General features: G+C 39.7%; 1 protein-coding gene and 1 long non-coding RNA gene across 12 annotated transcripts in view; one reads left to right on the top strand and one right to left on the bottom strand.

Moving 5' to 3' along the window:
- Positions 1–24,334, top strand: part of HDX (highly divergent homeobox) — a 45,655-nt gene extending 21,321 nt beyond the window's left edge. For 8 of the 11 annotated variants that reach the window (XM_020810398.3, XM_078380759.1, XM_020810406.3 and 5 more), the window contains 5 exons: positions 1,679–1,886; positions 5,910–5,989; positions 6,292–6,375; positions 8,821–8,943; positions 10,640–20,885. In XM_020810398.3, coding sequence (XP_020666057.1) covers positions 1,679–1,886; positions 5,910–5,989; positions 6,292–6,375; positions 8,821–8,943; positions 10,640–10,765 — 621 coding nt within the window. In that variant the 3' untranslated portion in view covers positions 10,766–20,885. Of the gene's footprint in view, positions 1–1,678; positions 1,887–5,909; positions 5,990–6,291; positions 6,376–8,820; positions 8,944–10,639; positions 20,886–21,751 lie in introns of those variants that run through there. The other 3 variants (XR_013538789.1, XR_002302057.3, XR_013538788.1) reach the window with 3 other exon arrangements.
- Positions 1,616–5,914, bottom strand: LOC144584501 (uncharacterized). Its single transcript, XR_013538790.1, has 2 exons — positions 2,610–5,914; positions 1,616–1,921 (listed from the first exon to the last, which is right to left on the bottom strand). It is a non-coding gene; the product is annotated as an uncharacterized LOC144584501 (long non-coding RNA).
- Positions 24,335–25,356: the final 1,022 nt, after the last annotated feature.

The raw sequence follows: 25,356 nt of genomic DNA, 5'->3' as shown, positions 1-25,356 counted from the left end.
TCCCCCTACACTTGCTAAGCTCCAGTGTAAGTAAGCAGAGGGGAAAGCAAGGATCAAAGCCATCTTGCAGCACTGTGATCCCTGCTTTCCTTTTGCTAAGGCTTAGCAAGTGGAGGGGAAAGCAGGGATCAAAGCCCTGCAGGATCACTTTGATCTGCTTTCCCCTCCACTTGTTTTTTCTCTCCTCAGCTTACTTCCATGTATAAGACGACCCTCAATTTTTAGTCTGAAAGGTTTTAGACAAAAGTATAGTCTTATACATGGAAAAATACGGTGTGTGGTTCTTTGCCACCAACCTATGACAAACCTGTGAGTTAGGTTAAGCTGAGAGGAGATGAGTTCCCCCAATGGTGAATTTCATGGGTGAATGAATTTCAACCCATATCTGCCCAGTCATGGTCAGATACCATGTTACGCCATTCTCTCTTGAAGCTTCAGTATTTTGGTGGTCCAGTAAAAGTATTACTTTATTTTTGGACTTAGTCAAGGGTAACACTGCTTTTTATTATTGTTGTTGCTGTTGCTGCTGCTTCCTGATAACTGCACTCTACTTAGATTCCCCCCCACGACCCAGAAATCTACAGTGATTATATAGTAATGTTTTAAAAGGTAAAGGTAAAGGTTCCCCTTGACAATTTTTGTCCAGTCGTGTTCGACTCTAGGGGGCGGTGCTCATCCCCGTTTCCAAGCCATAGAGCCAGCGTTTTTGTCCGAAGACAATCTTCCGTGGTTACATGGCCCGTGCAACTTAGACACGAAACGCTGTTACCTTCCCACCGAGGTGGTCCCTATTTATCTACTTGCATTTGCATGCTTTCGAATCGCTAGGTTGGCGGTAGCTGGGACAAGCGACGGGCGCTCACTCCGTCGTGTGGATTCGATCTTACGACTGCTTGGTCTTCTGACCCTGCAGCACAGGCTTCTGCGGTTTAGCCCGCAGCGCCACCAGTAATGTTTTACTTGTGGTAAAATGGAGCACCCATCCCCACACATCTTGTTTTCTGTCTTCAGAAGCTTAATTAAATACTGCTATAATTGAAGTATTATCTTTACAAAAGTACTAAGTAAGTCTCTGGCACACATAGCCTAATTCAATAAAGCACACAGTTTAAAAATACTTGATTTGATGAACTAGTTGACTTTTCAGCTGAAGTAGCAGTTTATGAGCACTTATGATTTTGACTTAAATATCCATTATTTGCAGTACATAGCTGCAATTAATTGTTTTCTGAAACTGGAAGAATTGATCCTCTGAGAGGCAACATTTTAAGAGGACCCAGTTGTATGGTGTTTTATTAATGGCATTCCATTCATGGACAAAAAGAACAAGGAGACTGTGACATAAAGAACACGTAGGCCCTGCTTGCAGGGTTGATGATCCCATTTCAAGGAGCTCTGTCTGTACCATCTGCATTTAGCAGTGTGTGAGAGAGTGAGCATTTAATTTTTAAGCAAGTCACTGAGATCATAGCCATTTATATTTATCTGAGATCATAGCCATTTATATTTATTTACTCAAATTCTTATATATTGCTTTTTCATTTCATTTTGTGACAAAGAACAGAACAGATTGCAATCTCTTCCGTATAGAAATCTTTGAAACTTTTCCCCTTAATTTTCCCGTCTTTGGGTGAAGTGGCAACGTCTGACGTTTTCTGTGTCTGTTTCTCATTACAAGACTTGGATTGGGAATCGCAGACGAAAATATCGCCTGATGGGAATTCAAGTCCCTCCTCCTCGAGGTGGCCCTGCTGATTTTTCCAATCAGTCTGATTCCAGCAGTAGATCAATACCCATTCCAGGAGACGATGCTTCAACTGACGTGGGAGATGATAATGACAGAAATGATGACGTATCAATATGCTTATCAGAAGGAAGTTCTCAAGGTACCATTGCCAGCAATATATTGGTTAAATAGGACCTGTAATATATTTGTAGTAGGTTCAGTGCTCTGTGCTTTATTCCAGGCAATAAGTCTTTCAGATTCATCATCTGTTTTTCCCTCCTCACAGCAAACAGTATTCTATATTGCATTTTTGCCTCAAACTTTTATGTTCCTGCTGCGCACACAGTAACATTTTGACTACACAAGTATCAGCACTTGGAGACTAATATTTGTGTCCAATTCTTTATTTTCTCCACATCTTTGTCATGCCTCCTCCTCGTTCCCCATAATTGTAGATCCACCTTCTTATATTTCGTTCAGGGAAATCACTGTTATGAGTCTTTGAGGGGATGACACTTAGATAATTGAGCCTGCTATTATCACGTATTAGCCTTGCACACTATTTCAGCAGGCTCTATATCCCAAAGCAACTTTGAAGACATAACTAGCATTTATACTCTAAATAGCATTTATATCCTGAATCTGAGCGAGTATGTGTATAATCAGAGTCAAAGTTTGATAAGATTTAGCCCTCTGAGTGAAATCTTCAAAAGGTGAGAACACAAGAAAGGTCAGATCCTTGCCTCATCCAAGTCTTTTTGGTGTCATGCTGGGCACCTGTTAACTATGCCCCTTTATCAAATGAAAAAGCAACTGAAAATCAGGATTTGGGAAAGCAAACTTTTCCAGAAATAAATACGTGCACACTAAAAATGAAGCGTACCTGTCATATGGCAGAAGTAGGAGGGCAGGGAGGAGCCCATGGTGTATATTCACAGTAAAATCCCAGATTAGATAATCTTCACAATGTAGCATGTGCATTTTTCTTCTACCAGTCAGTGAGGATTGCTGGATTGAAGGCTTTGCTCTCAGAGTACAGATATCTGCATGGGGACTTCTTGTGCTAGTCTACTTCGCTTCGTCCACATTAGTGAGGGTATGATGAAAGGTCAATTGTGGTTGTGTAAATGGCCTTCTTCATCCTAGAAAATATCAGTATGAACTCAGGGAAGGGAAGAGGTGTCAATACTATTTCTTTCTTTCTTTCTTTCTTTCTTTCTTTCTTTCTTTCTTTCTTTCTTTCTTTCTTTCTTTCTTTCTTTCTTTCTTTATTTCTTTATTTATTTATTTATTTATTTATTTATTTATTTATTTATTTGATTTATACCCCGCCTATCTGGTCGGTGAGGACCACTCTAGGCGGCTAACAACAAAAACAATACAATAAAAATACAAATAAACGATTCTAAATGATAAAAGCACTACATTACATTACACAAGAAACAAAACAAAAACAGAAGAAGAGGAAAGAGGGGATCAGGAGGTATGTGATGGAAAGGCATGCCGAAACATCCATGTCTTTAACTGTTTCTTAAAGATAAATACATTGAGCATCACCTGATCTGCTGCCTCCCCCATGTTTAGGAACTAGATAGCTATATGTCCCTGGGAGCCTTGTTCCCACCTGGGGAGTGACTCTTGAGTCAGATTGTATGACCAACATCATGTGTTTCCTTCTTCTGCTACTCAGTTGATAAACAGGCAGAGTGAGGCAAACCCATTTAGACGGATTGTTAGATTCTATTTCCCAGAGAAGACAGTTGGTTTTTCCGAAGGGGAAGAGCATGAAACCATCAGAGGTTAAGGGACTCTGACAGTAAAGTTTTGTCCAGGACAATGAAACAATAGTCCCCTTGCAGTAGAGAGAGAAGGCAGTTGTTGAAAGCCAGTCATATGTGCACAACAGGTGATGTCGGAGCAATGTTTCATAACATGAAGGAAACAACAACTGTTACGATTAAAGTCTCACATTTCACTGCCTTCATAAAGATAACTATTTGTTCCTGTTAGTTTTTACTGGACCAAATGAACAAAGATGGTGGTTTCTGAACTTCAGCTACAACTGGTGCTTATGCCACTACATGGATTACTTGAAATGTCTCTGTCTGATAGCAATGGTTTGCCTAGAAAATTATGACTCTCCATTCGTCCTAGCACTGCTAGTTTTAAGCTTGAGGTTGCTGGGACAAAGGCGTATCACGAAGATGTGTCCCTGGCCATTTGGAGCCTCCAGCTCTGGATTGATCACAGCGGGCACCACCAAGAACAGAAATAATCCAGTGCATGTTTATAGAGTTGCCATGTCTCACATCCATTTCTCTGCACACTGAAGGTCCTACTGGCCAGGAAGTCTAGTAGGTGATGCAGAGTGACTGTCAGCAACCAGATCATAGTAACAATGCTTCCCTTCTTTGTTCTGAGGGTTAACTTATAGTAGTTCTGTTGCAGATCATTAGGGTAGATTTCCTTAAAATCATGACTTAAATTTCTATCCAAAAAGAATTAATTTCAATCATGTGATTCCCCCTCCCTCCATACATACACTTTTATTTATTTTTTCGTTTGTTTGCTTGTTTTATTTATAGGCCGCCTTTCTCCTGATCAGGGGATTCAGGGTGGCTCACAATATTAAAAAGAACAGAATTAAAAACATAACAAGTTAAACATTAAAAAATAAATAAACTATATGCTAATTATAATACAATTGAATAATTAAAAGCAAGTAAATATTAAAACCTATTTTAACTTAAAACATTTGCTTGCTATAGTCTTAATGCATATTGTTTTAGAATATGCATATTGTTTTAGAACAATGTACTTTAAAAACATTTGTTTTGCAGTGATATTAGACAGTGAATGGCTATTTTAATTACTAGAGCTCACTGAAGTGGACATTTGTGAAGGCAGTGGAAGGCAAACAATATCCAGTTCAACTGATTAATCATGAATATTTAGAGGATTTTCTTACTTTATTAGGACAACGAACATTTCCACAGAGACACTGATATTATTTTATTTAACTTGCATAGTATGTGGGGCTTTTAAATTCTTTTAAAAAAACTGTAGTTAAACATTAACTCTCCTCCTGGCCCAGATGTTTTAAAGCAAAGTTTATTTTTCACTATAAATATCAGCATCACTCAGGGGAAATAACTGAAGCCGGTTTTAGAGATTTTAATGCAGCATCCAAAAATTTGCAACATTATATCATGTTGGGAGGGGGGAACTACTGGAGAATTGGAATTAGCCTTTTAGTCACAGTTATGAAAAAGAGCTGATTGGGTGTCTTGCACCCAGACAGGCTTGCCCCAGGACATAGTAGCAACAGACAGAGATCTAACAAACAAGTCCTACCAGCTAGGCAGGTAAGTCAAGGAGCCAAAGTTGGTCAGCAGTCCGAAAGTCATGCCAGTCCCATCACAGAATAAACAGGGTGAATCCAAGAAATGTGGTCAAGGAATCCAAGGCATAAAGAAACATCAGCAGCAGCATAAACAAACATCATCAGACACATACAAGGCAGGCAGTGACTGGAGCAAGAAAGATTTGCTTCCAGTAAAGTCCCAATCCAGATCAAAGGATTGCTAGATCCCCACTTATTCAAGCAGTGTCCAGAGAGGATCATGTGCAGAACTAATTGTTCCATAACACATTCCTTGGCCAAGGATACTTGGTGGGGTCAGGGGATCAAAACATGGCAGAATTTCAGTTCCTAGAGGGAGCAAGGGGACTTTCAAAGCCAGCTTTAAAAAAAATTAGGGGTGCTGGAGGACTGCACTTTGGCTCCTGCGGTGGGCAGTACGTGATTTGCATGCCAGATGTTCCCCACCTCTGCTTTTAAGATGCAGAGTATGTAGTAAAGCTCTGTCGTTTGGTAGCTTGCTTAACATGTGCTTAGGTGCTCTCAAGACGATTCTTCTAAAAGTGGTTCAGCAGTTGCTCCTTCTGGTCATTCTCTGGGACTATGCAGCTGGCCTAAGGCCACACCTGAAGCAGAGCCCGTAACCCCATCAGCCCCACACGATCTGGGTGTGATCTTGGCTGGCCCCTTTCCTGGGAAGCACAAGGGTTTTTTTGAACATAGAGATACTCACTTTGCAGCTTGGTTCTCCTAATTAACTCACTGAAGTATCTTGAGTCATATCAACTGACTTACAACCATATATTATTTTTATTTTTGTAGAAGAGCACAGTGAAGTTCTTCAGAGTGAAGACCTTGGTCTCAAAGAGGGGGACCGGACTACTGTATCAACTGATAATGTGGTAAATATGCTTCCTTAAACATAAGCAGCTTGCATCAATCCATTTATGAGGGTGGAATGGTATATGTGGGTGAAGAATTGCAATACCAGTGCAATACCTAGTAATGCAGGTATACACAGACGTCTATCATGGAAATGCAGAAGGGGCATTGTGTATGGAATTACATATTATAGAAATCTCTGAGTAGCTATTATAATTGTCTTTATGGAGCAGCATCTTGTATTTTGGTTCAGTTTTGGAAATCCCCCCTCCTCCCCCCCCAAAATTAATTGCATTGTTTAATATTTCCTTCCCCCCCCTAGAAAATAGAAATCATAGATGATGAAGAAAGTGATATGATAAGTAATTCTGAAGTGGATCAAATGAGTTCTCTTCTGGACTATAAAGTAAGTAATTTACATTTCTACTTAAGTAGAAAAACGGTGGAGCAATTCCAAAACCCCATAGACAGACTTTCTTCATAGATTCACATTGGAAGTAGAAGATGGGCAGCATTTTGGTGACCTGGTAAGGTAGGGCCAAGCCACCAAAAGCTACAGTTCCAGGCAAAAGACTTCCTGGGTTTTTTAATGGTGGGTGGTGGCAGTGAAATTTTTGCTTCCTTCTTATTACCCTCACCTGTCGAACTTGTGAAGTTCTCAACTTAAAATACTTTGGCTGCTGCACAGGGATCTCTCTGCGCTCTTGGGTCTGCGGAGGGAGAGCATGTGGCCAGTCGTAACCATGCAGTGTCAGGATCATGCATTGAAGTTTCTGAAGCTATTGTTCCAGGATAGGCAGCAGATGGTGCTGGAACAAATGTTTAGGAGCGGGGTGCTGATTTCTTTGAAGACAGATGGACTGTGCAGTTTCAGCAGCTTGCGAATTAACAGCCTATCATTCGCTTTTATGCAGTGTAAGCGAAAGCCGTCAGAAGCTGTGGCAATTGTTGCATTTTGCCAAAATTGCAAAGGTTATATTACGTGTGTACATAAGAACTGGGGGTGGTTCACTCTCGACTTGCATGCCCTCAAATGAATTTCAGTTGTTAGGAAGAAGAACATGTTTTTGTTCTAAGCCTTTCCCTCTTTAGTATTAACAGAGTGTCTTTAAAAACCCACAAGGCATGTGTAATTGAGGTCCACACATTTTCCTTAGTTTTTTTTTTTTTTCACAATAGGGGCAGTGCTGAATGAATACAGATGTGGAGAAGGGAGGGGAGGAGAAGTGACCTTTTCTTGATGTCTCTTGTCACCAGTCTGAATGGCTTGTTGTGACAATATGTCTGACATGGGCCCAATTTGTTGGTTTTTTAATCACATTTTGAAACAGACTGTTAGGCTTCTGAGCTGTATTGCTTTTGCTTAAATATGCAAATTCACTTTGGTTTGAAATCCAAGGTAAGAAATTGATGAACAAGGATTTCTAAAATTACGCTTGTTTTGTATAATAGGGGAGAATACTTTCTTTTAGGGAAATACATGTAATTATACAAATAGCAGATTTTAGATATGCTTTTACTAAGAAAGATATCTTCTGTTGCAATGTATCTGAGTGCTAAGAGTGGGATTTTCAATTTTTTTTTAACTACAGCACCCAGAAGGCTGTTGGAATTGCCTCAGCCAGAACTCTGGGAGCTTTAACTAGCCTGCCCCCCACCCAAAAAGCCCTCTCAGATGTTTGATAGAAGTTACAAGTGCAGCATAAATGAGAGGGGAAATCATTCCATTTCCGAGTTCTGAAACAGTGTGATGAAGGATGAACTGGCTGGGCAGGGCAAGGCTAAGCTCTGTGGCATTGCAAAGCATTACGAGAGTTGTGGTTTCCTGAGAGGCACCCTGTATGGCACATAGTGGGCAAGAGGTGGTGACAGTATTCCAGTGCTTTGCCGTGCCTTGCCACTTCCTCCTTCATCAGAATGCAGAAATTTTTTCTTATTTATGCTGAGATGGCAAAAGCTTTTTACAGTGTTCATTTTGGAGGGTTAAAAAACAGCTGGAGTGAAAAGTGCAAGCATCTCAGATAGAAATGAGCATGGTTTTCCATTGAGGCACTTTCTTGCTACTCAGTTTTGTGTAGCATTGGGAAGAAGCCCGTCAGCAGATCTGGGAAGGTATGGTTCCTGCCACTCTCCATGCAGCTGCTGTGCACCCTGCTCTCTGCTCCAAATGGCTAAAAGGTCTTTGGTCATTTTTTTTTTTTTACATTTAACTTCCTAACGTACTGTTTGTCACTAGTACTGTTTTGTTATAGAACAGTGCATTAGTAGGCATCTTTCAGTATCAAGAGACTATGGTAACGTGCTCTGAATAGAGGTCTTGGAACACTTGCCTAGTGTGGCTGAGAAGGCCAATTCGAGAGTGACCATCCCTTCCACACTGAAAACAAATACAATCTCTCCCCTGTCCAGCTCCCTAGTTTTGCTGGTTTCGGGACTGCCTCCTTGCCTCGGCCTGCTGGACAAGGGTTTCTTCAAATTGGGAGAGGCCGTGATGCACCGCTTGCCTCCAGGCTGAATGCTCAGATGATTGTCAAGGTTTCCCATCTGTCGAGGTCCATTCCAAAGACTTTCAGATCCCATCTGCAGATATCCTTGTATTGCAAGAACATTGCATGTAATGAAGTAAATGAAATACGAGATTGTACAGTCCTCCCCCTAGGATGTTACCCATTATTCATATTGGTTTGAGACTACTTTTATATACGCCATGTATAAAACTCCATCCAATTTTCATCATGTATTTTCACGTACAATGTTTAAAGGGAAAACATGGCTAAGGGAACAATTGGTTCATTGTTCTCAAATGATAAATAGTTCCTTTGAGTTACACATGTTTTCCCTTTTCTCTTAGAATGAGGAAGTAAGGTTCATTGAAAATGAGCTGGAACTTCAAAAACAGAAATATTTTGAACTGCAAGCTTTCACCCGGAGTTTGATACTCGCTATTAAGACAGATGATAAAGAACAGCAGCAGGTAAGACTAAGCAACAAGTAAGAAAGCAGTGGGGAACTTTTGTCTTATTCCCCTACTTTGCTGCTTTACAGGACCTGGAGGAGATTTTTCCTTTGTAAATTTTAACCATATATGTAGGAAGTTAGCAATTATATAAATATATTAAAATAATGTGATTTCTTATACCGATAGTATAAATGTGTACCTAAATGTATTATGGGAAAAAGCCATTCCTTACAAAGTGTGAAGACACGTAGGAAAGAAGTCTCGTTAAACAATTAACACAAGGCATCCTATCTATTAAGTAAACAGGTGAAGGACACAGATAAACAGACCAACTCTATCCATCATTTTGAATACAAATGCAACAATAGGCAGTACCTTTATAGACCACTAAAAAACCTATCATGCAGTACACAAGCTTTTGGAGTTAAAAAACAGCTCATCAGGTTTGGACCAGTGTTAAGAACTGAAAAGTCCAAATCTTTGTGGCAAGATGGAATTCGCCAGGCACTTCTCTCCTAGATGTAAGCCAGGAAGTATATGGCTACTGTTTCATGAAGCAGCTGTGGATTGAATGTAACAATTCAGTTCTCTAAGCAAAGAAGTACAGGCTAGATGCAGAAGGAAATGCTTACCATTTTAGAAACATCCTGTAAGAAAAAGATACGTTGAAGAAAGTTATGTGAGAATGAACTTGAAAGTAACACCAATTTAATTACTTATTTATGGTGCTTTGTGTAACATTATAAAAACTACTCTGTGCATTCTGGATTTTGGACTTCTATACTGACACTTCAGAGTGTACATCAATCGATTTCCCTGCTAGCATTAATAAATGTTTTTCTGATACTTCATATTTGAATATGCATTCTGGTAGATGTCTAAGAAAAAGTTCCAAAACCTAAAGGTTCTCATCCAAAGAATGGAAGTTCCGTTGTTCATGGAAGGCCCTAGGTTTGTACTTTCTTGTTCGTTGAGTAGTCTATGTGAGAGGGGTATTGTGTATGCTAAAATAAATTACATAGATTGCAGATCTGGCAAGCCGCATACAGAATACACATATAAAACTTTAACTACTTTACAAAATATAGTTAAAGCCAGACAATTGCAAGATTGAATTTATTTACTTATTTATTTATTTACATTATTTATATGCCACTATTCTTTCCATAGGGGAGCTAAAGCGGCTCACAGCAATTAAAATTGTACAATAAATAACAATAGGTTAGATGACTGTACAAAACTGTCTTAAAACATAATTGAAGAGTAATCAAAATTAAAAACAAGATTTTTAAACATTAAAAAATATCTACATTTCATAAATATAAAATTCCCTAAACTTGCACTTACTGCTAAAAAGCCTGCCTGAGGAAGGAGCTCTTCACCAAACGGAAGAAAGAAAAAGAGGAAGGGGGGCCCACCCTGGCTTCTCAGGGTAGTCCAGAGTCTACCCTCAGGCATTCCAGAGTCTGGCTCAACCACAGAGAAGGCCCTCTCTCATGTCTTCTAATCTGTAGTAGTAAGTGTCCCCGTTTCCCTACTTCAAAGGTGTTGTGGTGTTTCTTTCTGTCCATTTTGTCAGTTGATTTATGGAGCCAGTGCACCCGGATGGGCTTTGGATCATGAAACAGGAAAGTAGTCTTTTCTGTTTCACCAGGAGCGCTATCAGAGGCTACACAATTTCTCCCTTATCTCTGTTTTATATCCATCTCAGGCACTTCTAGCAGATTTACCTTCCGAGTTAGAAGACATTGATTTCAATCATGCATCTCCAGAACCGGATGATACCTCGTTCAGCTTGTCATCTTCATCAGAGAAGAATGCCTTGGACAGTTTGTGATCTTTTAACAAAGGAAACACTGCAGTATTTTTTTCCCTGATGTATATGTTCTGTACGGATTACATTTTGTTATCCAATATCTTTAACTATGAAGGGGAAAGATGGGATGGGAAGGAAGACTTAGCAACCTTGTGTAGTGGGTGTGGTTGATGGTAGCTGCAGACTCTAAGAATCTTTTTTTGTTACAAATGTGAAAGCTATTTGAGAAAAAGGTATTATGGTTTTAGTAAGTATGTCCTGATAATGTTACTTAACCAGGATTTTGTAACAGACCTAGTCTAAACAAGGCACCAAGAATGGAAGAAAAATACCCAATAGTGCTAATCAGTCAGAATTATCTCCCTGATCTGGCCTTCAGATTAGGCTCAGTATATGTTCAATATGATGTTTTCTTTCATTCTTTCCCCTTTCTCAGGTACATGGGACCGATCATTGGGAATTATGAGTTTCAAGCAATCAGTGGTAAATCTTGGGCCTTTACTAAAATTATGGTCATTCAAACCAGGGATCAAGATAAATAAGTGCTTTTTATTCTGTATACAGCAATCCATCATTGTGTCTTTTCTCTTTTTCACTCTCCCCCAGTGTATAAGATCTACCTATCTGTTAGCTCCAGTGAAGTCTAAGTGAAAATGGTTAGTCTAAGTAAAAATGCTTCTGCATATAAACATGTGCAGAAAAGCCACAAAGATGTGTACATAGATATGAAGGCTGGGTGGACTCTTTGGGCTTATCTGCAGGCTGTTAGTTCACAGTGAAGCCTCTCAGGAAGTTGGTTTACTAATTTAAACTGGGAACTCCCCCTGTTCCCCTTGGCTAAGAGGTTGGAAAATCAGCAGAAGGAAGATCTAGGGAAACCAAAGCATCTGCATTAGCTCCAGAAGGAAGAGAGCTGTGAGAAGGTTCCCAAGAGATGTGCTTCTGGCACTCTTAATTGGGAACAATGCTTCCATTCGACTATGGATTGGGGTAGCTTTTACAAAAAAAATTCTGGCATGCAAATTGGCTCTGGCATATGGGCCTGCAAATGTAAACATGTTTATGCCCTCCTGACTCACTTCCTTCAACTTGATCCATAATTAGAAACCCATGCAGAATGAAGCTTGATGACAGATCCATTTTAGGCACCGGTATTGGTTGCATGGGTCAAAATCTTGCTGGGTATCAAGTGCTCGTGATAGCGACTCCTGAATTTTGAGCTACCGTTGCGTGTTGGGCTTTTAACTGGATGAGGTAAATGTTGCATACAAATTAATGTAATTGTTTTTGGGGGATATCATTGCTCTTGCGCAGAGGAATAAGAACTGCTGCCTGGGTACCATAGCATAAACAAAGAAAAAAAGGCACAGGATTTATCTGTTTTTGCAATCATGTATTTTAGTAACTGAAATGGCTGTGAAAGAATTCTGTTGTCCTACCCCTACAGCAACTTTGTATGTTGTTTAGACAAGATCCACTTTGTACCTTTTTCGGTCCATCCTTGTCTTGCAATATACTTCTCTCTCCCTCTCTTTCTATCTTATCTGCCTGCGTTCCTCATAACAGCCCATCTCAGCTGGAACGTCCCAGTAGAGTTAGTTCTGTTTCTTTGTCCTTCTAGCTTGTGTTGTCTTTTGTTACTGAACTCCACCTAAGAGACACAGTAGGAGCTGAATGCCTTTTGCATAGTAAAGAATTGGGCCGTGTATGGATTGTGTGCCCTAGGATAGTTAGCAGAAAATAGATTTGGGAACTCTCAGTAGGTCTCTGTATTATTTGCAGGAGGTCAGGAAGGATTTTTAATTCTTGATTAGAGATGGGGGTGTTCATAGTCATTAATGAATATGAATATCCCCATCCTGTGTGCACCTAATACGGGTCCGGCTTTTGGAACCGTCCACTTGTGTGCTGCCAACATGCCATTCTTCCCGCCAATCTCAGAAGTAGCCGGGCAGGAGGGCAAGTTTCCCTGTACAGCTGCTGGTTCCAAGGGCCAGATCCACATTAGGTGCACCTGGCATGGGGATATTCATGTTTGCTTATGAATACATATATCCCCCCTCTCTATTCTTGATTGTTGTACATAAATGACATCTGGATCAAGGAGTAGCAGGCAGTGAACTTTTGCACGAACGGACTGCGAGTTCAGTTTAGATTTGAACTGAATTTTTAGGCTCCAAATGTGCTCAACAGTAACTTCGTGTTTAATTGTTTGACTTTTAATCCTGGTTTTAATTAATGGACCTTGAGGCTCTTATAAAAAAAAACCCAGACAAAAAGCAAAAGTAGATCTGATAAGACACTAGCCACTTCTTGCTGAAAGAGGCTAGGGTGGAATTAATTTGCAAAGGATCTTAAAGGTGGAGACATTTTGTTTTACCTTCTGTTTTCGCTGGATTGGCATTGTGTAACACTAGGCTTGCTTCACTAAATACACTGCTTTGTATGACCAATTTTTTGTAAGGTGTGGAAAACAATCCTTAATTAGTTAGCCTCTGTTTCCTTTCCTGTTCAGGCACTTGCAAGCAGAGATTCTAAAGAACTGAGAAATAGCTCACAATTCAAAATGTAGTCTTCTTTATTTAACTACCTCTCATGTAAGTGCCCAGATTCCCAGGCTATACAATGCTGGCCTGTTTCTTGTGCTCTCTTTACAAATTTGGAACTATTCTAAACATGCAGTATGAGGGCTTGAGTGTTGGGAAATCTAAAATCTATTGGATAAAATGTTGCTTGTTTTATCGTTCATTCTTATAGTATTTTCATTGTGTCTTGATTTGCTTTACAGCCTTGGGTGGGTTTTTTGTTTGTGTGTTTGTTTGATTTTACAGGTGTGACATAAGTCCATGGCCTCAGGTGGGATTTCAGCGTAACTTTGCAAGACATAAACCTAACTTTTGAGCATGATTGTGCATCACATGATGACTTGCTTGCTGCTGACCTGACCCTCCAATGAAAATAACCTGTTTTCAAATTTGCTATATTTGAAGATTTAACCTGTCTGTGAACTATAATGGCATGTTGTGATGTAAATAATGCATTTTATTTATTATATTTATTTAAACAATTGCCTTTTCATGTTGAAGTGTTGCATACGGAAGGCAGTTAGAAGCAGATTGTAGGCATGACCGAATTGGCTAGTCTTCATCCATCAGGGCAGTAATCTATGGTCTTTTCCAACTGAGATTCCTGTTAACTAGAACTTGCAGTATCAAGCGCCTTTATTTTATGGTTAGAAGGGCTTTTTCTCCGGACAGTTGCATCAAACAGTGGATTCTGAAATCAGGGTTGGACCTTGGTTGGATCACTAAAATACGTTTTAAAAGTGACCTCTCATGTCTCCATGGCTCTCCATTAGGCAGCTATTGCAGAACCTGGGGAAGAGAGGGGAAATGGTAGAATAAAAAAAAACATGCAAAGATGTGGTAGCAAGGTGTTGAGGTTATGGGATCTGTAGTTGAGTTCTAAAACAAAGGCTAAAACTTGGAAGAATCACCATAAGGGATGGTGATTCCCTTTTTTTCTCTGAGGATCAAGTGTCTTACTTCACTTCTGGAGACAAAGGTTGAAGTCTTCACTGCCTTTTCCTGAACATTGCATTGAATATGATTTTGACAGAATCAGATTGCTCTTCAGGTGTGAGAAAAACTGTGCCTGCTTGTAGGATCTTTACTGCACAGCTCTAACAAATAGAAGGAGCTCCATTTGTTTTGCCTTTGATTTTGCTTCTTGCCTCCCTCCTTTCTTTCTTTCTTTTGATCTTTAAAGGAAAGAAAAAAGTGGTAGAGCCATTGATGTAGCTTCTTCTGCATTCATTCTTAGATAAGTCACAGACAAATGCACTAAGGCATGAAATTAACTTTCTTACTTTGGTACCTACCGTTTGAACTAATTTAGAAGATTTACTACACTGACAAAGTGTGAAGATTTTGATTGCTACAGATATCCACAATGATTCAGAAAAGGAAAGACACTGGAGATCATATTGCAAATATATTTTATCTGTTGCAGCATACCAAAGAATTTCAGAAGAAAACCAGTCTATGGTTTATAGGTTCCAGCAAAGTCTTTGACTATTTGGATCATGAAAACTTATGGATTGTTCTTTCAGAAATAGATGTGCCAAAACATCCAGTTGTTTTGGTGTGCAACCATTAATTACTCTAGACAAGAGAAAGCTGTTAGGACAGAATGTGGAGACACAGAACTGTCCCATTGGCAAAAGTATCAGACAAGGGTGTATTTTACCATCTTTCTGTCCAAGCTATATGCAGAACAAACCAGGCAAAAAATCTGGATTAGATTCAGTTGAGGGAGGAATGAAAATTGGTGGAAGAAAGATCAGTAATTTAAGGCATACATTGTTACTGGCAGAAAATAGCAATAAGTTGAAATGACCAGGAAGTATTGAGAATTGTTAAAGAAGAAAATTCACAGCTTGACTAAAGTTGAGCATTAAGTAGATAAAAATCATGACTGCAGAAGAACTATATAACTTTAATGTTGACAGTGAAGCAGTTGAAGTTGTTGAAGATTTTTAATGGCAATCAAAATATAAACTGCAGCCAAAAAAAATCCGAAGACTATGGTTTGGAAGGGCAGCTATGAAAAAATTAGAAAAGGTTCTGTTGTGTCATTGGAGATGAAAACCAAGATCGTCCAAACGATGTCTGCATGTGAAACCTGTACAGTGAAGAAAGCTGACAGAGGAAAAAATGTATTCATTTGAAATATGGCACTAGAGGAAAAGCTTCATGGGTACCATAGACTGCCAGAAAGGCAAAAAAAAAAAAAAAGGGTACTACATTAAATCAACCCTGAGGTCTCTTTCCATAAGTGAAAACAACAAAACTGAGGCGGTGGGTATATCACGAGAACACAAGACAATAAAGCTAAGAGAAGACATCAGCAGGAAAAGGAAGAATTAACATGGCATAGGTGGACTGAATAAAGAAAGCCACGCCCTCTGATTTGCACGATCTGAAGAGGACTGTTAATGATAGGTTATATTGATTAGTAGGGTCACCATAAGCCAAAACCTAGTTCACAGCATGTTACAACAGATAGTTAAAACAGAAAATAAGCGTTGTTGATGAAGGGGGTCAGAGAACTGTTATCAGTATACTGGAACAGTCTTTGGTTGGCTATTGCGTTCTTTTACAGCTCAGATTACAACACACTGTTTTCATTAGAAAACCAATGTCTCTCACAAATCAATATCAGCCTTGGACAGGATAAGAATCTAAGCACCAGCCTTTGTTTGAAGGGGTGTGGGATGCTTTATCACAAATAGTGTCGAAGGGGAAATAACAGTCATTATTTGCTTGCTTAATACTTCCTGCTCCGATCTGTAATTTGAAACAGTTGAACTGTATGCTTTAACTGACACAATAATTCAAAACAAAAACAAAAAAACTTACAACACTTAGTTTTACATGCTACCTCCATGAGTATCACGCTCAAGGCTATAATGTGACATCTTCCCACTCTTAGGCAATAAATTGCTTCCAACAAATGGATATATTTGGACTGCAAATCCCAGAAACCCCGGCCAGCACACCTGGTGGTGAAGTCTTCTGGGAATTGCAGTCCAAAAACTACTTGGGTTACCCAAGGTTGAGAAGCACTGGTTGAGATAAAAACTGTTACTGAATATTGGAAGTCTTTATTTGGCTTTTTGTTTGTTCTGTTATTAGCACTGTGGAAAGAATTGATAGGTGATGTGATAGGCAGCTCTGTGTATGAGAGGGAGAAGGGGGCAGAGAGTGTTTGAGTGAATGTGTGTGTGTGAAAGTGAAATATTACTATTCTGTAAAGGCACAACTTGCAAGCAACATTTTTTGCAAGGTTCCCATTGAAATGAAGGGGAATTGTGCCTTAAAGTTAAAATTGATGTAGTAATAAATAAGCTAATGGCTGTTACTATTGGTCTTCTCCCATTCACCACTGTTTTATTCTTTAGGAATAGCTGATGCAGTGTGCATTGATTGTGGCTAGTTAATTCCAGTGCCAGAGGTCCCTAAACAGTGATTCTGTACTGGATGCATTTGGGTCCATTGAAAAACACTTATTGGTGGGCCCAGTCCCACATTTTTAACTGTCCAACTCAGGGGGGTCGTACTATGGATTGCATTTTATTTTATTTTTTACAATTAGATATTTATTTTATTTTCTCTCTTTTTAGCAACAGATGGGCTGATTTGGTGATTATGCTCCCAGTCTCTCAGCAGCAGTCTCATTTACACAATTCTCAAGTGTAAATAAAATACAGTGGTGCCCCGCTGGACGATTACCCCACTTGACGCCAAATCTGCTTAACGTTGAAGTTTTCGCAATCACTTTTGTGATCGCAAAACGATGTTTAGATGGGGGAATTTTGCTTAACGTTGATCGGTTCCCTGTTTCAGGAACTGTTTTCGCTTTACAACAATCAGCAAACAGCTGATCGTCAGGTTTCAAAATGGCCACCAGCTATAGAAAATGGCTCCCCGCTGTGTTAGGGACGGATTCCTCGCATTACAGGCACCAGAAAATGGCCGCCGTATGGAGGATCTTCGCTGGACGAGCAGGTATTTCGCCCATTGGAACGCATTAAATGGTTTTCAATGTGTTTCAATGGATTTTTTATTTTGCTTGACGATGTTTTCGCTTTACAGCAATTTCGCCGGAACGAATTAATGTAGTCAAGCGAAGCACCACTGTATGGCAAAAAAAAAAAAATCATTTAATGAATGAAAATTTCATTTTGTGAATGAATTGCCAAATGAAGTGAAAAAGTCATGGTAAACTTTGACAAAGGTCAGGGCGCAACATTTGTTTCTCAGATAGAGATGCCATATTTTAGAACCGTAGTTCACAACTTTGGATAACCCAAGGGTTCTAAGACTGCAGCTTCCAGAAACCCTGGCCAGACATCTAGTAATGAAGGCTTCTGGGAACACCTGAGTTGCCCAGAGTTGGAAATCGCTGTTTTTGAAGCTTTTCAGAGGTAGCTGAGTGTGTTTTGTCATCTATACCAGAACAAAATAGCCTGTAGTACATTAAAGACAGACAGATTCTTTTCAGTGTGGACTTCCATTAATTCTTCACTAATTTGCTGTACCTGTTGCCAGAACATTTATATAATCAACATTTTGAAAGTTCATTACCGGTTAACAATACAGTTTCCATATTCTTCATCGAGGTCCTACTGTCATAACCATGGACATTGTGTATATAAACCTGTGGTTTCAGGAGTGTACTCTGTGTGTCTGGAAAAAGTAAAGTGTAACTCATGACACTTCACACTGAAATGAATCTATTAATCTTAAGGATGCTGCAGACGGTATCTTCTTAGGAAGCGAATGAAAAAGTAACTCCTTTGCAGCGTTGGGAAGGGCAGAGTGGTTAAGCTACTCTTCCCTGTGTTAAATATTTATTTCTGGCCCTCACAGTAGACTCCACCTACTTCTTGAGTCAAGGCTGACCTAAATGTAAACCTGGCCACATTTAAAAAGTGTGACCTTTTATAAACTGCTCCTTTAATTTCTCAGCAATTTTACTCTCAGATAAAATTCACTGGCATGGAGCAGCCTTCTGAAAAAGTGGTTTACCGTATTTTTCCATGTATAAAATGACACTTTTTCCTTAAATAATTTGAGAAAAAATGAGGGTCGTTTTATACATGGAAGGCAGCTCTTTACCACTGCCTTTTGCGAAGGCACAGGGCTTAGCAAAAAGGACAGGGAGGCATTGCTCCTTTCCTTTTTGCTGAGCTCCGTGCCTTCTCAAAAGGCAAGGAAAAGTGGCAGTCACTTTGACAGCTGCTTTCCCTGCCTTTTGCCAAGGCACGGGGCTTAGGAAAACAGGAGCCCTTTGATCCCTGATTTTTCTAATTTGGGGTTAGAAAAGGGGGGTGTCATCTTATACATTGGGTCGTCTTATAAATGGGAAAATATGGTAGTTCTCCTTCCTGACTTAGGCCATCTGAAGTACAGGGGTTAGAGGCTTGTAAAAACACACACCCTAGTTGAGCAAGACAATGATATTTTATAAGCATTGTGAAAAAGATCAAGACATATTTGCCTGGTGAAGTGGCATAAAGTGATTGAGAATCAGGCTTGCTGTCATCCATTGATCCTAGAATACAGTATTGTAGAAATGATTTTTAAAAAAAAAAACAATTTACTGTGATCCTGCTTCCTCAAGAAATCTCTGGCACAATTTAGGCAAAGTTGTGCGAATCGTTGACACTAGTGGGATGTGGACACACAGATCCTTAAAATCTGATGATTTCACTGGGATTTGACATTGCAGAGGTTTTCTGGATTGTATCAGGAAATGATGCATTAATGCAAGTGTTTGGAGTTGATTTTTAAAAGAGAACAGTTCAGCTATGTTTGCCTCTGGCATCCCACTCCACTTTGGAAGGTTGTATTAATATACTAATATGGGTGGTTCGAGTTTTATCTCTTAAGGATGCAAGGGAGGAACATGTGCATTGATTTTAAAAAAAAAATCTCCCTGTGACTTTTCCATAGCACTGGGAATCTGCCGTCTGAACAGATGTTGAGTAAACACTTCTGTGTTCGGAGACAGGTATCCTCTCATTTTACTCTTGAACAACATGGATAGCAGGTTCAAAGCAGCTTTTGATTAAATGAAGGGGCTTTCACTTGCAGTGTCCTGTACCTTCCTGTCACTGAAAATCGTTTCAGTGGGACAAGGCGATGAAGAGAAGGAATTATAGCAGATTTACACTGTTAGCTTCTAGTTCTTTCAGCTTCTACCTCTGCTGTAATCCTCTTCTGCTGCCAAAGGATCTAATGTGCATCATCCTTTTTTTAGTATATATACACAAGGCACAAAAAGTAGGACAAGGTACCTGTGACATAACGCAGTCCATTTTTTTGAGCTGGTGAACACCCGAGGAAGACCTCCACATCCTTTTCCCTACCCAATGCCAGTTATTTCTTGGAAAGCATTTTAACCGGTTAGGTGCAAAACCAGTTTGGGATCAAATAGGAACACAGTGTTCATTGATCTTCTACTGTTCATTGTTAAGCTGCTAGGGGATAAGTAGCATTTGATTCCCAACAGGAAGTGGCCAGTGTCATCTCAGCATGTAAGCTACCATTGTAAAATTCTGTTCTTTTACTGTAGTAACAGTTGACTCTAATGTTTTTGTTGAAAGCCTCTAATGTTTAAGTATTTTGTGTTTTTGCCTGTTCTTTTTTAAAAATATAAACTGGTATATTATTCAAATGTGCCAACGAAGTACTTACCTTTAACATAATGTCTGTTTGGCCGGTTTTGGCCAGTTTTGTAAATTTAGTGTGATTTAAAACTGAATTTCTCTGTGAAACTCAGTATTTATATTGCCGTTTTATGACATGTAAATGGTATGTGTAGCAAGAAGATTGACAGATATTTAACTTGAGTACCTCCACTGTAACCCAGGACATATGAACTTGATTTATTGGAAAGATGGATTCCATCCATTTGTATTGATCTTGCTTCTGTGTATATATATAAGGATATTTATAATCTTATATTAACAAAACCCATCACATACAGAAGAGGTGATTCCTTCATTAGATACCTTCTCAGCTATTTTTATATAAACTGTTGGTGTCTCTGCCTTAACTTTTTTTGTGAAAATTTGTGCCATAGATTTTTTAACTTATCATGAATAGCTTTCCAGCTTTTATTTGATTTACATTTTGAAATGAAATATGAGCATTGGATTTGATTTATTGGATAGTTTTGAAGTCACCTACTGTATATTGGCTACAGATTGTTCTTCAAATGTATCCATCCTGTATAGCTGCATTGCTTCTTCCCCCCCTCCTGTGTTTGTCCCTTCGGAACGTTCTTTCCTCCATTTGGAAATGCACACACCCAATAATTCCAGTAATTATCACTATTTCCTGCTCCTCTTGTTTTTTTGTTTTCTCATTTCACAGGATACAGTTTGGCAAAACTTTAATAAATTGAGTTGTTTGTTACAAAACTGTATCTGTTAGGTCAAATCGGTTAGAGTAAAGGGCTAACTACCTTTGCTACCTTTGTCAATTACACTCAATGATATTTTTCTACATCTACCAGATCTGAAAGACTGGAAAAATTCAATAAAGGCTAAGTGATCTGTTTTCCTAACAAAGTTTTCAGTTTCTATATTAATAATCAATGGTTTTTCAGAGTTCGCTCCTAAACTAAATCTGCACTTTATATTATTGAATTGCCCGGAGGTGGTCTTGGTGGTGGTAGGAGTAGTAAATGATGGATAAAAGTATCCATGCACTGTCCGTCCAGTGCTGAAATCATATGTGGAGTTGTGATACTGGTTCTTTTAACCTTTGTAATTATACCTTCATTTTTAACTAACAACACCCAGGTTAGTCAGTCCAATCTTCTATTCTCATTCATAGGGTGTTTAAAGAGAGCTCCTACTTCTCACAATACATTTGCAGATATTTTATCTTGTGTTTTTGGTGCAAAAAAAATATGAAAGAATTAAAGAGAAACATGAGAAGACAGGAAAATGAAGTTGTTGTTTAGATCCTCTCAAACTACACCGAACTGGGGTATTCTGAGGCCATGATAAAAAATAGCCTATGTATAAGGATCCTTGGTGTGAAGTTCATTGATTGTTAAAGATCAGAAATAGTAGATGAGATTCGTGCTGCTGAGATTCGTGCTTCTGTTATCAGGAAGGAACCAACAGGTCCTTTAAAAAAGTGAAGCAGCATCATATAGATACAAGAAAGATGGAGCTGGCTAGAGGATTCTGTCCCAGGGGAAAAAAATGTATATTTCCATTATCTCAGTTTTAACACCTTTCAACTTTCCGGTTGCTCATCTATTTGTGGCAAAGTAATTCAGAAGGAAAAGAGGGAAAAACAGACATTTCAAATAACAATTTTTTTAAAGGAAAAAAAAAGACAGACATGTGTGACTATGTGTCCAGAATCCTTTCTCCTTTCCCTATTCTCTGCCTTCAGTGACCTGATACATTTCCTTTTTTAGGCACACAATGCAGTTCATGCGGTGGTTGCCCTTCTGATGGTAATTCCAAAGCTATTTCTCCTTCACGCCATCTCCATTTTTCTCAAGAGGTTGAAAGAGGGGATTCAAGGAGCAGAATCAGACCTGAAGCTCCATTCATGGAAAGAGAGCTCAACATTCATTCTTCCTCTGTAACTTTTAACTGGATACTTCAAGTTCCTTACATTATGAACAAAATATCATTGTTCTTCTGTGCCTTCTCCTTATTTAGAAAGTCACTATTAAAACCTGTAACATGAGGATTTCTGCATTATTAACTGTTACTGAACATTGACCACATCCACGTTTATGGAGGCAAGTTGATTTCTACTCTTGTCTGTGGGGATGACAGCCCAGCCCTATGTGTCTATGCATGCAAGAAACAGGCTGAACAGCAAGCAAGCATCATCGCTTGCCCTACAAGCATCACCACCCATATTCACAGATACCACATCTGAATAGTCCAGGGAAACTATAAGTGGACCATGCAGTACTGAAGATGGTTTCCTCTCCTTTTCCAGGAACTATTATTTTCACAGATTGAAGGGAATACCCTACAGGCTTTAAATGCAAATACACAGCCTGGCGAAGCAACTAAATGTAAGGATGGAGGAGACACGCCATCTGTCCAGAATGCCTCCCCACAAGTGAGCATAGCACACAAGAAATATTACTCTGGAAATGATCCCCAGAAAGTAAGATCTAGGTAAATGATACGTGAAAGATTCACTAGTCTAACAGTGCTGAGAGCCTGATCGGATATTCTATAAGTCCCCGTTCCACAACTACCATTCTCTAGATTCTAGTACTACATAGACACCCCATTTGCATTGGGATAGATCAGACATGCCATCCTCTCAAGCTAACTTTAATTTCTCAGACGCAAAGTACTTGAATGTATTTTTTTAAAAGGGTAGAAGCCCCAGATTCAGTCTTCATACTCGTAAGTCGGGACAAGGACACTTCACAAAATAAGGAACTGGACTCTGAACTGCAAGGAAAAGGACTTCCACCGAGTATTTCCTGTATAGAAGACAGGTGAGAAACTCATGTTGGGAGGAGACGATGCATTACAGGAGAGCATCTGAAATCTCTTTGGCTGGTGTTCTCCAAGACCTCTGTTTTGTCCTCGCAGAAAATATCCTCTGAAGAGGAACTGGAATTTGGCCAAAGGCTGTAAACACTATTTCTCCTTAAATAGTAACCCAAGCATCTTTCCGAAATTGCAGCAAGAACAGTGATGGAGAAAGGTCATCATACTGCCTTTTGCCCGATAGCCATGATTAGTTTCCAGAGCATGCGGTGAAGAGTTAGGATAGAGAAAAGGGGCTTAACCGAGCAAACATGTCATTACTGTAGTCTGTAGGGATAACATCTCATTTAATCCGTGGATCTCTGCTCGTAGCTGGCTGAGTTCTGTAATCTACACTTTCAGGGAGCTATGAACAATTACCTCTGTCCCTTCTTTTCTCTTGGGCCCTTTTTCATTCCATTAAAGCCCATGTATGCACCCTGGAGAGCCATGCTTGATTGGTGTAGCCAGATTCTGTTTTTATTTTGGAGGCGGAGGAGAGGCTATGAGTTCCCTATCCAAGATAACAGTCTTAATCTGGATGGAGGGCTGCACGCTTCCTGGTGGCTACGTTACCCCTAAAATGTTTACTGTAAACAGCACTTATCGGGGAACTAACTTCCAAGTAGGGAATGGTTTTCAATCAAGACCTAGTGTGTGTCCTGGCTCAGATGGGGGACCCATTCTGCATTGGGTCCCAGTTTCTTCCATAGACGCCAGTTCAGCAAGCTTGTTTAAATACGCGAGTAACATCACGGGCAGAGTATTTTGTGACACCTCAGGAGATGGGAGGTTGTACCCCTTTTTTCATTCTGTACTTCATGGATTTTTCAGTGACATGTAGAAAACTGCATCTTCCCCAGCCTTGTTCCCCTAATGTGCTGGATTACAGTACCTATTGTCTTCATTTGTCGGATCTCAAGGGTATGAAGATGAGACAGGTGACTACGTGGAGTCCTGAAATGACCTGCTTTTAAGAACTGTGAATTCCACAGTATAATCATTTCTGTAGTGCCTTCATTATATTTGTTGGAGTTCTTGTTTCCTTCTCCACACAACAAACTGTCCCACAAAATAGAAGCCATGGTAATTTACCCATTACGTCTCTTTCTTGGTTGAGGATTTGAAATGTAATCTCCCGTGTCCATGCTGGGCAAGCATCAGAAAGACTGCAAAAGGGAAAAAAAGAATCAAAGAACACCGACATTCCATTCAGTAAGCTCAACTTAGCACAGCAAGTGCTCCGCAAGATGCAACAGAATAGACCTGCTTCTCTACGTATTACTGTACTTTATTGTAATCTTCATGCATTCACTTCTTGACCACTTGACAATATACCCATGTTATTCTAGTGTAATCCATACTCCCCTTACAGGTTACGTTAAACGAAGAGTGTGCCACCAATAGGTCAAAGCTGAAAGCTGCAGTTAACAGCAAAACAAGATTAGATTTCTTTTGCACGGCTGGTTTGTGCACAAATCTTGAATAGAGAAGTGTCCCTCAATCAGCACCCAAGTTGAAAGTAAAGAAGGTTGGATGTGTGGCATGCATAGCTGGGCTAAATGAATACATTTAAGCACGTTGTACTAAGAAACAAGTGAACTGACTGTTGGTTAAATTTGCATGTTCTCACTTAAAATATCTGGTCTGCTGGATTCCTCTGGATTATGGCTTGCTAATCCCATTGGCTGAAGTCCAGTAGTATGTTGCAGCTAGATTAGACCCATTGATTTTGCAGAGCTGATTCACTAGATCTCCACTAAGTCAATGGGATCTGCTCTAGTTGCAATTTATTGCTGGATTTCAGCCATTGATTCACTCATGCTGTTTAAATGCTGTCCTTTACCCAGTAAAGGGACTTCTAACGGCTTACGAAAATATTTAAAAGCAAAGGCAGTTCAAAAAAATACAGTTTGACAAGTAAGCATATTTAAAAAGCAACTAATGTGAAACGAACACATTTAAAACAGTGCAAAAGAAAACTTGGAAAGGTGTAAGACAAATTACAGCATCTCCCATCCGAGCTTTTGCTTGGCAGCCAATCAGTTGCCAAGTCCTTATTGAACAGAAAGGTCTTTTCCTACCTTTAATTGTTTTTTGCCAAAGGACCGCAGGGAAAGGGTGGACCTGGCATTTCTTGGGAGGGATTTCCACAGCCTAGGGGGGCAACCCCGGAATAGCCCTCTCTCATCCCCTTACCATACATGCCCGTAAGATTGGTGAAACCCAGTTAAAGGTTTCCATTGAGGACCTTTGTCCTGTCCTTGGAATGGATTTAGTCTCGGGGCCAGCAAACAGAAGAGTGCAAAGTAAACCAGATGTCAAAGATCCAGAGCAAGAATCTACAACAGCCCGAGAAGCAAAAAAAGAAGAATCCAGAAGATGTCTTCCCTGAAAATGTAGCTCCAAGCTGAAGTTTGTATAGTGGGCTGCCTGAGTCCCACCTTCTCAGCAGGAAGCACTTGACAAGCTTGTTGGAGAGCTCCCTTGAAAGGTTTGGCCTGTGGTCTCCTCA

Source organism: Pogona vitticeps, chromosome 11 (genome assembly GCF_051106095.1).
Source record: "Pogona vitticeps strain Pit_001003342236 chromosome 11, PviZW2.1, whole genome shotgun sequence".
Taxonomy (NCBI): Eukaryota; Metazoa; Chordata; class Lepidosauria; order Squamata; family Agamidae; genus Pogona; species Pogona vitticeps.
The sequence above is the reverse complement of the archived record's forward strand: the minus strand, read 5'-3'. Positions and strand labels throughout refer to the sequence as shown.